Raw genomic sequence first — 17,103 nt, forward strand, 5'->3', positions numbered from 1 at the left:
CAAACGAAGTGGAAAATTTGATGAGTCTCTTGACAAGTTGACCCTTTCCCTTTTGTAAACGTATTGAATTGTCTTGGTTTTTTATTCTTCTTCATTTCGAACATCTATGCAAGTATATTTTAATATTACTATCGGTATACAAATTTTCTCGAGTTAGGTTAATCAATGATTACTCTTACCTTTTAAATTAAACCTGTATAAACATACATACATATGTCATTTAGGGATGAGATTGAATTATTAAAATTTATTGGCTAATTCTATTAGCTTGTCTATATTCCGATATTAGTATCTCTTTTTTGATAATTTGGTAAGTGTACTGAGTTTTCGCTTTAAATTCGAAGCACTGTGCAACGGTTGCCGCCTGTGCGCTTGTCATCCAATTTCATGTCATTTGCGGTGACATGACCGGCACGTAAATCACAAATACCCAAACTCAGAGGAGAACCCAAAACCAAGCCCAAAATGAATGACAGTTGTGCGGCTGCATTGCTTACCTCTTGACATTGCCGAGAAAATCAACGGTGAGATTCTTGGCCGACGATGTGAACCAAGTGGACGAGTGCAGTTCCAATTGAGCGCGATAGCAATCATATTTGATGTACTGAGTGCAGTACAACGAGTGTGATATAAGCTCCTGTAGCATGTGTGGCGAGAATTCTCGATAGCGTATATTGAAGCTAAAGTCCGATTCCCTGGCCGAACGCACATCCACTTGACTGGGTAAATTATGCTCTACAATGGTTTTCGTTGCATTCTCCAGGCTCTGAAAGTCGCATTTAACATGCGCGGGCGGAAAGACTCCATTGCCATCGATGTCGATGAGATAGACATCCGATTTGGTAAATCCCAACAGGGCTAATTCTTCGCAAGTCTTGCGGTATTTTGTGAAGTGACAATTCTTGCCAATGTAACCCGTGTGTTTGCAGTCGCAGGTGACTCGATCGTCCTTCACAAAGCACTTCCCTCCGTGCTCACAGGTGTTCGGCCTCTTGCACGGATCAATGTAATTGCAATTATCGAGAGCCACTTCGCCGACAACTCTTTCCGTTTTAACTACATGGCGCGGCTCTATCAAATGGCCATTGATTTCAATGTCTCGTATGCAGCCGACTAGACCCATGGCGGCCGATTTGAGGCTGCTGCCAATGATCAGTTTGTCGCCAATGTTAAAGGTCAGGCCGAACATTTGGCTTAATGTGTGACGATAGTCCACAGTGAAATGTATTTCGCCCAGTTTGTAGTCTAGCTCGACGCTGTGCCAAGAAGTTGAACGGTTGATTTTGATTGTCGTTGAATGTGTTACATTATTATTGACATCGGGTACTAGATCGAAGCTTAATTTATCCGAAGTTAGTCGTATCTGTGTGTGTACGGTGGCGGGCAGAATAGTGGTGGTAGTGCAGCCATTTTGTAATTTCCGTTAGTTTTACATTTCCGGAACACGTTGCGTTATCGTTATCAACGGATGTTGCACATTGCCATCCAAAAAGCGTCGGGTATTAGCGCGTGTTCGAAAATATTAGTTTTTGTCGGCGTGTCAACATGTAAAAGAGAACGGACAAAGAAGGAAACATAGTGGGAGGGGAAAGAAAAAACAGAGAGCAGGAGGAAGAAAAAGAGAACAGAAAGAGATAGAGAGAGAGAGAGAGAAAGAGGTTGAAAAATAAATACAAAACTTTGTTGGCATTAGAAGTTTCAACTGCAAGTGGAAATAAATCAAAATTGCCGAAATGTTCAAAATGCGAAAACGGCCAGCGACCACACACGCACATACACACAGACGCCCTCCTGCCCGGTGCCTGCTTCCCACTGGCGTCTCCCACTCCCAACTCGCATCACATATATAACTCTAATAACCAATCCACCCACCCATACACATGCACACACACGCACATTTCAATTTAAATGCCTTTGTGCATTAGCCTCGCTTAAATCATATTACGCATACGCAGTGTGTGTTGCAGCATCAATCGCAACAATCACTCTACTAGCCTGACTCTGTAACATTCGCTCCTATTTCTCTTTACCCCCTTCTCAACAACGCTGTTAAATTGTTGGCCATTAATTTCGTATTGAAATGGCCCGAAAAATGGGGGCGGAAAAGTTGGCGTTTATTGCACAGCAGATTCAACCATCAGTTAGATTAAATGTTTGCCCTTCTCCATCCATCCATCCCTTAGTCGGCTTTCCCCCACTCGAACCCTTTTTACTGACCATGGTGTGTCGTTATGTTTGTTATCATATAAAGCAATTATATGTTGTAGCCCCCCAAAAACATGTTATATATGAATATTGACGAAATATCAGAGATGAGAACGACGGCCTTCGTAAGAGCTATGACGATCCAGTGAATTGTGAATTTCTTTGACAATGAAAAGGATGATCGATTGCATAAAAATCGGTGATATGTCAATTTTAATGAAACTGTGACTTCGATCAATATGAATAGAGCCCACTATATCTTATCTTTCATTGGTGCGAAGTGTTCAAAATGAGCGTCTGTTTAAGTGTGTTTTGCATATTTGCTTTTGTTCCATTTATGTACATTATTCGTATGTACATATCGAAGAGTATTTATCTATGCTCGTTGGTGAATTGCGCATTTTGTGTGTGTGCGCGTTTTGCATTTCGTATTTTCCGTGAAAAATGTCAAACACTCAAATTTTATTGCATATTTCATTAGAATTTCGTTGGCAAACATATAGCCAGTTTTTCAGAACATTGAAAACTGACAACATTTCAAATAATTTTTTATAGTCGACACAGTTTCGGTGAGTTTCTATTTGCCTATTTTATACATTTGTGCGAGAGCTGTCAATAAATTCGATTTTCGATTTGTGATTTGCCATTTATGAAAAAAAAAAAAAAACGCGCGCGCAATGCGGAAAGCGAGTGAGAATGGGAGAATAGAAGGGGCGTCATGGAGAGGGGGTTGATAGGGGAATAGTAGTAGAGTGTGGCTAGTCTGACACTTTTTTCTTTCTCTTTCTCCGTTTTTTTCTATCGATTTTAGTTTCACTGTATGGAAAAAGGGAATGAAAATTTATTACTTTCAGGTGGCAATTTTGTGGCAGGCCCCAGAACAAACAGTAAATAAATAAAATGTCTGCGTCAATAAAGCTTGTAACTGATGCGTTTTTGAAGTACACACACACACACACAGCTTTATTTTAGTGTGTGCACACAGGATCGCCGGGAGCGGTGAAAGCAAATCTGGCTAAATAGCACGGATATTCTGATGATGTCAAAAATGGGATAAGAAAAGTCTTAGATTATATCTGCATATCAGATTTTTAGGTGACTTGGCCTTATATAGACAACTAAAAATATGTAGGTATATTATCAAAAATCAAAATGCAAAAGATTTAGTTTTGGTTACTGCATGAGTGCGCTCCTGTGCGAGACGATGATGATTTTGCGCTTAAAAATTGACAGCTGTTAGTTAAACTTTTTTGTTTTTTGCACTTAGGAGAACATTTTATACAGTACATAAATATGTTTGACAATTGCAATTTGTATTATTAACACACACACACACACACACACACACAAACACAGGCAGAAACACAAACAAATAGCTGTCGTTCATACATATATATAATCATGGGCAATCATTTTTGTATTAATTTGCGCTCACATAAATCGTTCAATCGTTGGCAATTTTCAATAAGCCAAATTTAAACGGCCACCAGATCTTTGCTTATAAATATTCATTGGCCAATGTTACAGCAGCAGCAACAATAACGGCAACGATAAAAAGGCAATGCCAACAATTGTTGTATGCGTATGTGGTGCATATTGAGTAAAAGCAATTTATTTTGTTCCGTTGTCCATTTTATATTGACATTTGAGTTTATTTTCGGAGAAGTTGAAGCAAAAGTCGAAACCGTTGGCTTGCAATCAAATGCACAAAAAGACAAAGAGAAAGATAGAGATAGAGAGAGAGAGAGAGAGAAAGAGAGGAGGCCAAAAGTAAGTCACATAGAATGAGAAAATCAACAATAAAATTTAAATAAATATTGCATACATAAATGGGAGTGCAAGTGTTTGTGTGTGTGTGTGAAACATTTTTGGGCTTAAAATACAACAAAATGTGTTGTTTTGTTTAAATATAGATAAAATACCAGTGACATTTATACGAACACACACAGACACGCCACTTAGTCTCATGCATAGATTCAAAATCAAAGTGTAAGGGATTCCAAAAACAGAGAGAGAGAGAGGAAAACGAATAAAATACCAGAGAGTCGGGGCTAATTTCGATCGCGAAGTTTGTATACCCTTGTCGATCGTCCCTATGGGGAGCTATGTGATATAGTCACCCGATCTTAATCAAATTTGCTACGGTCAATAAAAAGTATACAAAACTGATAAATATTAACTTTTATGACAATAGCCAATAGAGAAAAGCTACTGCATGTAACTGTTTGTATGGGAGCTATATGGTATAGCGATCCGATCCTGCTGAATCCGAGACATACAACCACTGCAGTACATCGAAAAATTGCAGCTCTGTAGTTTTAGAAGAAGATCGAGTCGATCCATCGACGGTGCGACGGCTATATGAACTCGTATCGTCGTTCTGATCAAGAATATATTTACTATACATGGTCGGAGATGCTTCCTTGTCTGCGTTTCATTCCTCCGACTGCAGTTAATATATCCTGTATGCAAGGGTATAGAAAGGGTGGGGAAGGTACTTGGTTATGTTGCCTGTCATTGAATGAGACAGCAGCACCAAATGGGAGGAGAAGCAGTGGCATTGTGTTATTAGATCGGTCATCACGCACTTTTATATGCACCACAAAATCACTTGGTTGTACAATCATAATAAATGTATTTCATCCTCATACATTTAACAATTGGTTACAATTGCACAGCACTCAAACTGTCATAAATCTCTTTCTCACAATTTTTCGGTCTTTCTCCCACTCTCGTTAAATAAAATTTTGTGTGTTATAACAAATAATGAAATTTGCTTGCATCTCAGAAACAGGAAATCGTTTTTATTATTGCAATATTTGATCGAATTTATCCTTATCGCAAATAACAAAAAAAAAAAAAAAAAAATAAAAGGAAAGAGAAGGAAACGCCAATTTTTCTATACCCTTTAACTGAAGCATACTTACATGGGCAAAGCGTGTGACAGGCTGATTTAGCATACAAGACAAAGGACAGAATATGACTTTAATTAGTGACAATCATTTCCCAACTTCCTATGGGTCTGTTGATCTAACGAACTAAACTGAACAATGCAATAAACCGAACGATTCGTGCCAATGATCATTGAACTAAAGGGCAAGGGTACAAAAGGGTCAATGTGGTTGAAAATGTACTTGCAATCATACTGAAAAATCAATGGGAGAGGAGCGATAAAGGGGACATTCGTTGAGAAATATAGGAATTCAGCTTGCTAGCCAGCCAGTCAGCGTGAGCCAGTATCATTCCACATGCTGCACACACACATACACACACACACATTTCATTTGCATATTGTGGCCCCAAAATGTCGCCTGCTAAGTCGTCTTAAGTACACGGCTGCATCAGTCAACTTCCCTACCTACCTACATATATATGTACATCTGTACATATATATATATATGTCTCCTCATGTCTAACCGCCCACCAGTCTGTCCGTTTGTCCCTTCGTCCATTCATTCGTTCGTTTGTATGTGTAGTTCATAAGCTTGAAGCTATATGTACAATATGCTTGAATGCTTCAACGAACACTTCCACTTACCTCCCAGAAGCCATTTCCGGCACTGGTCGTTACGTCACTATAGGCCAGCACCGCACCCGGACGACTACTACGGAAATCGAATTTAATATTAAATTCTTTGGCATGATTTATGGGCCACCAAATGTGTGAGGTGGCAAACGGATAGGTGATGGGAATGACATTCACTTCATTCTCAAAGAATTCTGCCTCCAAGACACCTACATATATATATATGCATAGACATACATACATACATACATTGAATATAGCAAGAGAAATCTATATAAATAAATATACATGTGTGTACATTCATTCCATGTCTATCCAATTGCTCACCATGATAATGCACTTTAGGATTGCCACGTTGCAACTCGTACAGAATGGAGACATCATTGTAGTACACATACTTCAGACTTCCCACAAAATTGTTGTGTGAGGCCAAGCCTTTTTTCTTGTGCAATTCAGGTCCACCGCCGAAGTAGATTTCCGGATCGAACAGCAAATTCCCACTAGCGGTGGACGGTAGCTCCAAAACCTTCTGTTGATGATCCAGAATAATGCTAACCGTTCGCTGTTCATGCAATATGGTCAAATTGTGCCAAAAGCCACGAGTCAGTTCATCCGTTAGTACTGTAGACATGACATTGTCGCCAAAATCCATTTCTACATAAATCGATTGATTTTTAATAGACGCAGCTATGTACTGGTTTTTCAACGATTCACCGCTCGCGTAGAACAGGGCAGAATCGTCGAAATTGGTGCGAAACATTAAGCTTATTCGTATTGTCGAAGAGTGGACGCGATCCTTCCAATCGTATATCCGATATGACACATAACTGGCGCCCCTCAATGTAATTATGGTGGCAGCTGAAAGAAACAATAGTTTACATAGTTTGTTAACTCTTTGTTTAGTAACATGTTGGTCATTTTTACAAACTACTTTCTGCTGTTCAAAAATTGTATTTTGCATTGCATATTTATGAGCGCTAAGCTGGTATCATTTTTAATTGCCTACTTATAAGGGCTAAACTTCTGTACGTTGCACTAGGGAACTCAGCCAATTTTTGGTCTATGTAAATTGTTAAGACTTGAAAATTTTTAAATGTAGTTGTTTGATGTACATATTCTGTTCCCTATCTCTATGTAGTATAAAATTGTCCACCAATCGTAGAAAACGTCGTTTTAAAAATTCTCGTTTGGTAATTATGCACTAGATCTTTGCCCCAGCGTATTGTTAGTTATCGCTCATGGGGTGGATTTGCCGGACAACGGCATAGTCCATTTGCATTTCACTTTTTGCTGTCGTTTATCCTAGAGGCCTCCCGTGGAGGAGTCAACGTTAATGCAACCTTTAGCATATTTGCTAGCGGCTGCGCCACCGCCACAAAACCCCAAGCAAATTTAAACAACTTTTTTCTCGTCACCCCCTCCCTCTCGCTCATTCTCCCTTAGCTGTTCTGCGTTGTGTTGTGGGGCACACTGACAAACACGCACACACACTTGCATTATCTGGCATAAAACAGAAGAGAGAAAAAAAGTGAAAAAACTGAACCGTCAGCTGTGGCGGCGGCACACGAAAATAGATTATATTGTTTGGACTATGGCGGCTGCCTTTAGGCGTTTGCCTGATGCTCGTCGTCGTCCTGGTTCTGGTTCCTGCGAATGTGCAAATCGTGTAACTGCCTGGATTTTGCTTCTTCTTTTGGCCATTTTTTTTTTTTTTTTTTTTTATCTTTCTGACAGCAAAATGCTTGCAGCTTATCTGGGCCGGACACACACATACACACACATACGCACGCATATGTACAAACACACTTCATAATTTTTATTTGCATTTTGTGTTCTTTGTGCCCTTAAAAAAAGAGGCTGCAAATTTTTGCACGTTTTCATTTTTCAGTTTTTTCATTTTGTCTGGTTCTCTTGTGTTGTCTTTCATTAGATGAGTCCGCATTGTATCACGGCAAGCGGTTTCTTTGTCTTGCCGTTTTTAGTGCCAAAATCACGACAACACTCCAATACACGTAAGCCACTAATGACCCGACCAAAGACCACCCGATGCAGTGGCACCACAGCCAGCGGCTTGAAGCTGATGCTATAGTTGAGTAGGCCTTGCGGAAAATGCTGACGATAGTCCCAGTGATAAGATAAGATGCCTGTTAACTGGGAGGCATCTACGGGCGAATGCATTCGGCTATGGTGAGTGCGCAGGCTTTCGCGTTCATGGGCCACCAGTTCACCTTCAAACCAGAGATCCGGAAAAATTCGCAAAATCGTATGCGAGTCCACATCGTTGTAGGTCGCAAGATGGACGAATTCTACGACCACTTCCGGACTGACTTCTGTGTATAGTTGTATATAAATGCGACCTAGTGGCTGATAACCTCGTACAGCCACATCGAAATATATAACAGGTCGGAGCAGAGTTTGTGCATTGCGTAATCCCAATTGGGGAGGTGGCATAAAGGGGGAATATTTGACAACGATTTCCTCACTAGGTTTTTGGGCCACGATGGTCGATGTGGAGACCAAAGGATTGTGGCAATCCACCTTTGACTTAGCCTCCAAAAGCCGGCAGCCGATTTGACGATTCTCCTTGAGCAACTGTGTGGAAAGTTCCCTCGATCGCACACGATTGGGGAGGGGCAGCGGATTTGAGCGATTAAAGCAATCGGTGCTGCCCTTCAGACGCTGTATGCGATTAATTCGACGCAGGAGCATCAGATTCTTACGAAAAATATCTTGCTTCTGACTGAAATCTGTTGTCAAATGTCCGGTGTCCAATGCCATCGCCTTGGCTTTCACCTGACTATGAGATGGGCGTGTGTCTATGCAGGATTTGATTCCCTTGATCTGCTGACGATTTAGCTGTGCCTGTCTTAGTTCTACCATACTTCGATAGACGCTCACACTGCTCGGAAGGGTACTGCTGCCTGCCAGGGGCTTCTTCATTTTATGACCATAGACACGGCGATATAGTTTCCGAAATTCTAGATATTTTGGTACTCGACTTAATGGGAAAATCTCCTTGGTCATTCTATTGTGTTGTAAAAGTTTACTGGCGATTTGTCGGGCCTGCATGTGGGCACTACGAGTCGTAGGCACTTTGGCCATAAATTCCGAAAAAGAAGTCGACCGTAAACTCATTCTCGCACCGCTCTTTTATGCAATTTCAACGAAATTTTCTTTTTCAGTTGTGTGAATGTGATGAACAAGTAAATATGTATGTATAGTGAGTGAGGAGCGACTGAATATATATTTGATATATTTGAAAAGATGCCAGCTTGGTGACACTTGACAAATGTAGCAAAAGCCTTCTTTTTGAATGAAATAGTTGCTTTCTGTAGTGGCAGGCATTTCATTGTGGCTTAACATGATTTTCCAGCTTAAAAATTATTAAAGTGATGTCGCGTTGTGACAATCTGAGGTTTTTGCCATCACAATTTAATAACGAATGCAAATAACACAAAAAGGACCGATGCCAATCCGCTGATAATTAGTCACATATTTGTAATTGATTAAAAACAGAAAGATATACAAACGATGTGTAATTCGAAATCTAGCCGTTTTCAAGCCGAACGCCCAACACTTGTGGGTTCTCCTCGAATGTCAACAGAAATGACAAGCAAGCGAGTTGAAGTTGAACATGGGTCACCACATTTGACAGGAACATTCTCTGTCTATTGGTCCGCTAGCCAGCGCCTCGCTCTCTTTCTATCTCTCTCTCTCTCTCTCTCTCTCTCTCTCTCTCACTGTCTGTCTGTCATGTCATCCATGGTTTGGTGTTGGGAATTCGCATTTCATTTATGCCGGACGTTGCCAAAAAAAAAAAAAAAGAATTAATAAATAAAAAATAAACGACACACATACATACACCAAGGGAAAAAAGTACAAAAAAGGGAAATCTTGTAGTCTCTTTCAGAAAATTTCATGCGCTGGCTAATGATTTCCACGCTGAATGCATTTTCGGTTGACACTTTAGTGCAGGCACAAACAAAATGTTGTATGAAAGCGGGATAGGGCTAGGGGAAGAGTTGGGGAAGCATCGTCCTGGTGTATGTTAGTGTGTGTGTCATCCTGCCAGTTGTCATTTTAGTTATTGCATTACAAAAAGCGTTGTCTGCGTTTGATTATGTCGCTCGATTCCATGTACTACTACTACCTCGTCTCGATGCGATGCGACTCGACTCTGTTGTGCGCTTTTAATGGCCCGACACTGTTTCCGTTTCAGGAGCAGCAGCACCAGGACAACATGCAACTAACGACAACTGGCAAACGGCAGCTATGAGTGCATCGAACAGGCAACAGCGGGGTGCGAGGAATTGTCTGTGTGTGTCTGGCTGTGTAATTTGCTTGCACTTGCCGGTTCTCTCTCTCTCTCTGTCTCTCTATGCCTTTCTCTCTGTTGTAATTGTGATCAGTTGCAGTTCAAGTTCCAGTTGCACGTTGCCGGTTGCATTTGCAGCAGCAGCTGCTGCCGCTGTGAATGCTTGACAATCTCGAACGTCACGGCCGCATTTTGTCCTTGACAGGACACCATTTAGAGTGAGAGCATTTCCAAAATGGCCGCCGCTAGCATTTTTGCAATTTGCAGCTGTATCCCAGTCTGTTTGTCTATTGCCATCAATACGGTTGTGAAACCAAATCGCCCTCTCCTCTTTTACTCCATTCGCACTTTCATTAGTTTTGATGTAGAGCGTGTGTGCAACAGAGAGGGTAAGCGAATGCACAATTATATTCTAGTTTTGGTTTTTTGTTTTGTTTTTAGTTGCTCTTCTTGATCGCATTTTATTTTGCATGTTTGACATTTGCATCGCGAAGTTATGATGTCCTGAACACGCGATAAAATCATATAACTCGTTTTAGTTGACCAAAACGAAGAGATAAAAGGGCATAGGCACTTGTCTGTTAAATACTCTCATTATTGAGAACATATAGTAATGTTTATTTAATCAGATTAAACGAACAAGAAATTCTCTCTCTCATCTAAATCTAATTTGAGATTAATTTCTGGCGTTCTTTTTTGTACTTCTTTGATTTATCGTTTGATTAGAGTAATTAATCTTCGTTCTGTGGATGCCAACTCTATTTAATTTGCATATTAGATATTTCCACTGTGGTTTACTTAGCTCCTCTCCGCGCTTTTCTCACCTCTCGTCTTCCGATTCTTGTGCACATATAGAGTCAAATGTCAAAAAACATAAACGACCTGCTCAATTTTTAATGGCTTTGCATTTTTAATGGCCTCGCGTGACTTAATTGGGATTATGGCGATAGAGTGAGTAGGTCGGTGGGTCGGGAGCCTAAAATTGGCTTTATGTCATTAACTAAATGCCGAACGGACATGTATACGGGTTGAGTTGGGGTTCGGACAGTCTATATATAAATATATGTATATAAGTATGTATTGTAAGCTCAACAAACTAATTTTGCGCACATTTTGCCGACAGTCAAAAAGTCAAACACTAGTTTGCATAATTTATGGTCAGGTCATTAGCGTGTTTAAAACTGCAATGTCCAAGCGACGGGCGGCGGCTAACCGCAAGCAAACAAACATAGTTTATAATTAAAACAAAATGGCGTAACAATCCCTCCTACCCCCAATATACACACTGCTGAGAAAACAGGCAGGAGGATTGAGAACCCTTCTGCTAGTTGGAGATACTACTCACTGTATATGTCGCAGTGTTCGCCCTCATAGTGGGTGCCAAAACAATCGCACGAGATGCCACCATAGTGGTTGATGCATCGTGAGCCGACAAAGCACAGATTATGTCGAGAGTCGCACATATCGGAACAGCCCTCGTTGACATTCTCATGCTTGGTGGCCACCAAAGGGACAATGGGTAGTAGATCAGAGGCTGCCTTGCCCGAGCTTAGCACAATGTTGCGGATGCAGCCGACAAAGGATTCGGTGATGTATTTGACGCCGTGTAGCTTCTCCTCCGACGACAGACCTAAACGAACGGCAAAAAGGGGATAAGGAAAATTTATTTAATATTTGCTCATAAAGTTAATTAACAGAAGAAAATATTTAGTTACGGCTAAAAGGATTTAAAACAAACAAAAAATTATGATGATAAAAAAACTAAATGAAACACAATTTTACTCGGCTAAATTATGGATTAAAAAGTTGCCAAACGACAAAGAGAGAGAGAGGGAGAAAGAAAATAAAAATGAAAATGAAAATTTTCTATTTACCATAGATTATTTGCTTCTAAAAGGCCTTTCATTGAATTTACTGAGCAATTGTCTAAAAATCAGCGAGGGCAAGCACAAAAGTTAATATGTGCAAGTGTTTCTGCACTTGACTTGACCCATTTAATCTTATGATTATGAAACCTTTCAAGTTGCCTTCTCCACTCTGTACGGATACGATATGAATTTGCTGTCATTTATTGGCCTGGCCCATACTGATATGGGCCGCCTGGCCCAGACTGATATGGGCCGCCTGGCTTTGCCTTTGTTTCTTGTTTTGAGGAAAATTTTCTGATTAAATAGTAAGGCAATTGATTTTGCGTTTGCTTCATTTTTACTTATTTAACTTGTGCTACTCTGACTTTATAGCATATTTTTGCAACATTTCGGACTCTTTTTTCCTTCGTTGGTGATAGAAGGGGGGAAACAACGATGCAAAATCAATGTACACAGCTCAGTGCAATCAATGTTCTATTTTCTAGTTGGGGGCCAAACTCAGGATCTAGAGCCTTTTTTTCTGTATACTCAGTTGCTTTTCAGGTACGTCAAATAATTAAATTTTCAACTATGGCACAAAAGCAGCTTTCAAAGTCACAGCTACATACAACACATCACACATTAACATACACACACTCTACCAGTTCTACCTTGATTCAATGGCAAATGAGCAAAATGTAGTTGCAGTTTGCCGCTGACTACGAAAATTCGATTTCCAGTTTTCATTTTCAGATTTTCTGTAGCAAATTTTTTAATTCTTTTTTAAAGCATTTTTTACATACCCTTTGCAAAATGGAAAATATGCATATGAAATAAATATTTAACTAACCTAAGGAAAAATGCTCAGGCTGGTTCTGTTCTGTTCTAAGTTAACTTTGTCAAGATCGTTTAAATTGGAATCTCAGTTAATATCCAATTAATCTTTAACCATACAATTTTTGATCCGTAATGATTTTTCCAGAAAGTTATAAAAGTCAAAGTCTTAAATAGTTTAGGGCACTAAAAATTCGTAATGTTTACTAGATTTGTGGGCGATGGTGTTCAGGCCTTACATTCTCTACCTCTTTTTCGTTAGTGCAGAATGCGATGCATATATTCAAGAGTCTTGCCTTAAATAGAGATAGGGATAATAGTAGGGACTTAGGGGAGAATAGAGGGCTGAATGAAAAAAGGAGAGGAAAGGGTACAATTGATTTGGATTTGGCACTACTACTCACCTCCAACCAATACAACCGATGGCAAATTCGTGGAGACGCCGTAGTTGTATTCGTGATTCAGACCTTTCAGATAGACCTCCTCCTGACTATTGTCGACGCGTGCAATTAATCTTGCGCCATGGACATCGATGCGCACCTGCACCCATACGTATATATATGTATATATATATATATATACATATACAGAGAAAAAGAGAGAGAGAGAGCGAGGGGCAGAAAGAGATAAAAGATACAGGTTGAATGTGTGGGTAAGCGAGAAAGAAAGAAATAGTGATATGGAGCATAAAACCAATAAACCTAGCAGCTAGCTTGTGCGTGGGCGTGGCTCCAAAAACCAAACAGACAAATGATAAAAATTTATGAATTTATGCGTTTTTGCCCAGAATTGAAGTTGTTGCAAGTTTGGAGCGATAAATTTGTTGTTGTTATTGTTGTTGTTGCCTGGCGGTGTTGTTGGTGTCGGTGTTGTTGCTGCTGCTTCTGTTGTACATGAGAAAAATCTATGGAAAATGAATTGCGAAATGTATAGAGAAGCAGGCACATTGCAGGGATCAGCTGAAATTCATTAGGAATTTGCGTGTTATTTATGAGAGTCTGTCTGTGTGTGTGTGTGTGTGTGATTAGTAGTGTGGATATGTTTGTTTTAAATATGAAAACTGCTGCTCCTGCTGTTGCTGCTGCTGCTGTTATTGATGATGATGATGCTGACGTTGCTTCTGGAGGTCTGCTCTAGGTGAGTTAACAAAGTTGAACATAAATCAACTTGGCCGCTTTTGTTATAAAAGTTTGATAAAGCGTTTTACACACACTCCAAATTTACTTTACTTGCAAAGAGACAGAGCTAGACTAACAGAGAGAGAGAGAGAGCGAGAGAGAGAGAGAGAGTGAAGGGACAGAGTTGGAAAAACCTCTCATTTCGCATTGCAATCTTGCTAATTGCTTACTTGAAGCTGCTGCTGCTACTGCAACGCATGTGCATGCTAATGTTTAGAGTCTAGTTGTGGACCCTAGTTGGCTAAAACATAGAACCTCTGCTCCCTTGGCTCGAACGAACTTCTTACACACTATTTAACAGGACTAACTATTATTATGAAAAAGAGTCGTTTTTCCACAGTCCAACATTTAACAGAAATACTTCATCTAATTCCGATTAAAATTTAATTTTCATAGAACCTTAAGCTCAACTGCCTCTCCTTGCATGACGTCTCAATAACCCTTTCTGCTAACGGGTATGATCGTGTTATATACTTACATATCTCTGAATCTCATCATCATTGATTTCAATCAATGAGGAAATAACTGAGGCAACGCCTATGGCTTAAACGGCTCCCATGCTAATTTGTGTTTGTGTATTTTCAACTTTCATTCTTCCTGGTCGTTTCATCATCTATCGTCACATTTTGCTACCTAGGCCAAGGCACACAAAGTAAAAAACTTGGCATACCCATTTGCTAGAGCAACAACAATAAAAACCGAATGGGAAAACCCGAATAGACAAGTGAGCACTTCAAACATCAACTGCAGTTTACAGGCATCACACAAACAATACCAGCAAAGAACACACACACCAGAATGAAGCAAAAACTCTAGAACGGGGAAGAGTGAAAACTTGAAAGGTAATGGGAACGAAGAGGGAGAGAGAGCAGGGGGATAGAAAAGGCACTTTCTTTGAAGCTGTTGTTTTGGTGTTGCTGTTGCTGGTCCTGGTTGCTCGAAGGGATGGTTAAGGTTCCGAACACTCATACTCACCATTACGCTGTGCCATTCATCTCGATTTAAGCTCTCACCCACAGTGACACTCGTTGAATGCTTGCCAAAGACATGAACCACCTTCAGTTGGCCCTTCTCGACAATCACATAGAGTGCATAGGGATCCAAATTAATGCGATCCGGATTTTTAACATTGTGATATACCAGAAGGCCATGCGGTAGGCGAGTTTTGAATTGAAATGAAATCTCACGACAGAGTCTAGGAAAGAAAAAGATAGAGAAAGAGAAAATAATTTTAATTTACAACTTTGGGGTAACAATTAAAACTAAAGGACACTGGTGAAGGACTCCTCAACCACAGCCAACAAAAATGTTAAAAGAAGTAAAGTTATGTTTAATTTCATTTTGCTGTCTAGTAAGTGTACGTATGCGTGTGTGAGAGGATGTGTGTGTGTGTGTGTGTGTATGTCCTGTCTCTGTCCTGTATTTATAAAATTTATTTTTTCTGTCTTTATCTTAATTTAATATGCAAATTTCGGAATGCTTTTTACCAAAAAGTTGAATTTTAAATTTCATTTCGGGTCAACTTAGTTCTGCAAATTGAACAGAAAATTAAGTTTGAACCAAGAGGACAGAACGAAACCGTGAACTAGAACGAGATCCAGAAGCACCAAGGCAAGCAAAGCAAAATGGATAAAGGCATCAGCGCGTCATGTTAACTAATTGCCCCAGTAACTGGGCCTTAACACTATGATGGCCACAAAAAAATAAACGAACAAGCAATCAAAAGGAAAATCTAGCAATTTATCTGTGTGAAAAAATTTCAAACTGCAAATAGCAGAATTTCAGCATTTACTCATAGTAGGTTTCAGAAATGAAATTTTGAAATAAAAATTGCTGGATCGCTAGTGTTAAATAACATCGAATGTCAGGATATAAGCTAAAAAGCCAACAATCTGCCAAATGACGCGGAATGTCCACCACTCTTCAGTGAGTTTGTTGTGCTGCTTTTTGTCCAAGCTATGAAAGATGCAAAAGACCAACGAAACGAAATTGAGGTAAGTGTGACTGGTCAAAGCATGGAGAAGGACACCCGGCTACCTGACCACCTGACCACTTAGCTCAGCTCAACCCACTCACCTTAATTGAAATGTCTGTATGATGTCGCCGTCCATTTGGATGAACGTGTTGTTTTTAGCGAAAACGAAGGTCTTTTCCTGACCCGTTTCGGCGAACGTTAGCTCTGGGCCGCGTTGTTCAATGGGCACCGGGGTGGTACCCTCAGACCCCTCGGCACCAACGCCCCCCAGTTCACCTACAGCGCCGCCAACCATCCCGGTGCCGTCACCCAGCTGTCCTGGCCCTCCTCCTGGCCCTGGTGTGAAGGGTGAGGCAGCTGCAGCCATTGAGATTTCTGTGGTGCTCGGCTCGCGGGTAGTCGATTGCAGGAACGGCGGTAAAGTGTCTGCAAAATGAAGTTGAATGCAGTTCAAGTTGAGTGCGTGTGACAGAAGAAAAACGATAACAGAAAGGAAGCGAACACTCTTACGTGGCATTCCAATGCAATGGAAAAGACATTCCGCCTCGGTGCTAAATCGATTGTGTGGATTGCCATCGCATCCCCCCCAAATAAATGTGTCGCAGGCATTTGTTGTGGGTTCATAACGCCATTTGTATATATATTGTTTACATGGCCCAGGATCCCCAGGACCCGTGCACTTCTCATAGATCTTCTCTTTGTTGCCGCCTTGGTTAATGGCCAGGTTTGAGTTGTTGTTGCTGCTGCCAGCGCCGCCTATGCCACCACCAACGCCTCCGCCGATGCTACCAGCAATGCCACCATTAATGATATTGGAGCCGAGACTGTTACCACTTAAGCCGCTACCACCTGCCACTCCAGTTTGTTCGCTGTTCGCCTGCAGACCGCCAGGATTGCTGCTACTAGATGGCAAGCCGCTGGCACCACCGCTAACGACGCTGCTTATATTGATGCCACCGCCGCTGCTAGGCAAAACACCGACGCCACCCAAGCTTCCGCCTAGAATGGGTGAGTTTAAATTGCCAGACGCCGAGCGTTCTGTTAGACCAACGCCCGAGGTTCCATTCGGCAAGCTTAAAGCTGCAGCAGCACCACCACCACCACCACTAGAAAGACACATTACCAGCAATGGCATAAGCTGAGGCAGAGTGACTGCCATGGCGAGGCTAGCTGATAAGATGGCAGGAAACTGATTACTATGTCTTCCTGCTTCGTGGTTGCTG

The 17,103-nt window shown here is 40.9% G+C and overlaps 2 protein-coding genes across 7 annotated transcripts in view; both read right to left on the minus strand.

Moving 5' to 3' along the window:
- The window catches only part of LOC6638616, a 59,766-nt gene that overhangs the window by 31,004 nt on the left and 11,659 nt on the right, over positions 1–17,103 (minus strand). For 5 of the 6 annotated variants that reach the window (XM_023181617.2, XM_023181618.2, XM_023181616.2 and 2 more), the window contains exons 2-9: positions 16,391–17,100; positions 15,982–16,306; positions 14,881–15,100; positions 13,132–13,267; positions 11,392–11,676; positions 6,059–6,589; positions 5,744–5,940; positions 498–1,363 (exon numbers count right to left, since the gene is read on the minus strand). In XM_023181617.2, the coding sequence (XP_023037385.1) occupies positions 498–1,363; positions 5,744–5,940; positions 6,059–6,589; positions 11,392–11,676; positions 13,132–13,267; positions 14,881–15,100; positions 15,982–16,306; positions 16,391–17,039 (3,209 nt within the window). In that variant the 5' untranslated portion in view covers positions 17,040–17,100. Of the gene's footprint in view, positions 1–497; positions 1,364–5,743; positions 5,941–6,058; positions 6,590–11,391; positions 11,677–13,131; positions 13,268–14,880; positions 15,101–15,981; positions 16,307–16,390; positions 17,101–17,103 lie in introns of those variants that run through there. The other variant, XM_023181619.2, reaches the window with a different exon arrangement.
- LOC111519752 lies at positions 7,606–8,979 on the minus strand. Its single transcript, XM_023181621.2, has one exon. It carries the CDS (start codon positions 8,864–8,866, stop codon positions 7,658–7,660), a length of 1,209 nt encoding a protein of 402 aa, XP_023037389.1. The 5' UTR covers positions 8,867–8,979; the 3' UTR covers positions 7,606–7,657.

The sequence above is a fragment of the Drosophila willistoni genome, assembly GCF_018902025.1.
Source record: "Drosophila willistoni isolate 14030-0811.24 chromosome XR unlocalized genomic scaffold, UCI_dwil_1.1 Seg144, whole genome shotgun sequence".
Classification (NCBI taxonomy): domain Eukaryota; kingdom Metazoa; phylum Arthropoda; class Insecta; order Diptera; family Drosophilidae; genus Drosophila; species Drosophila willistoni.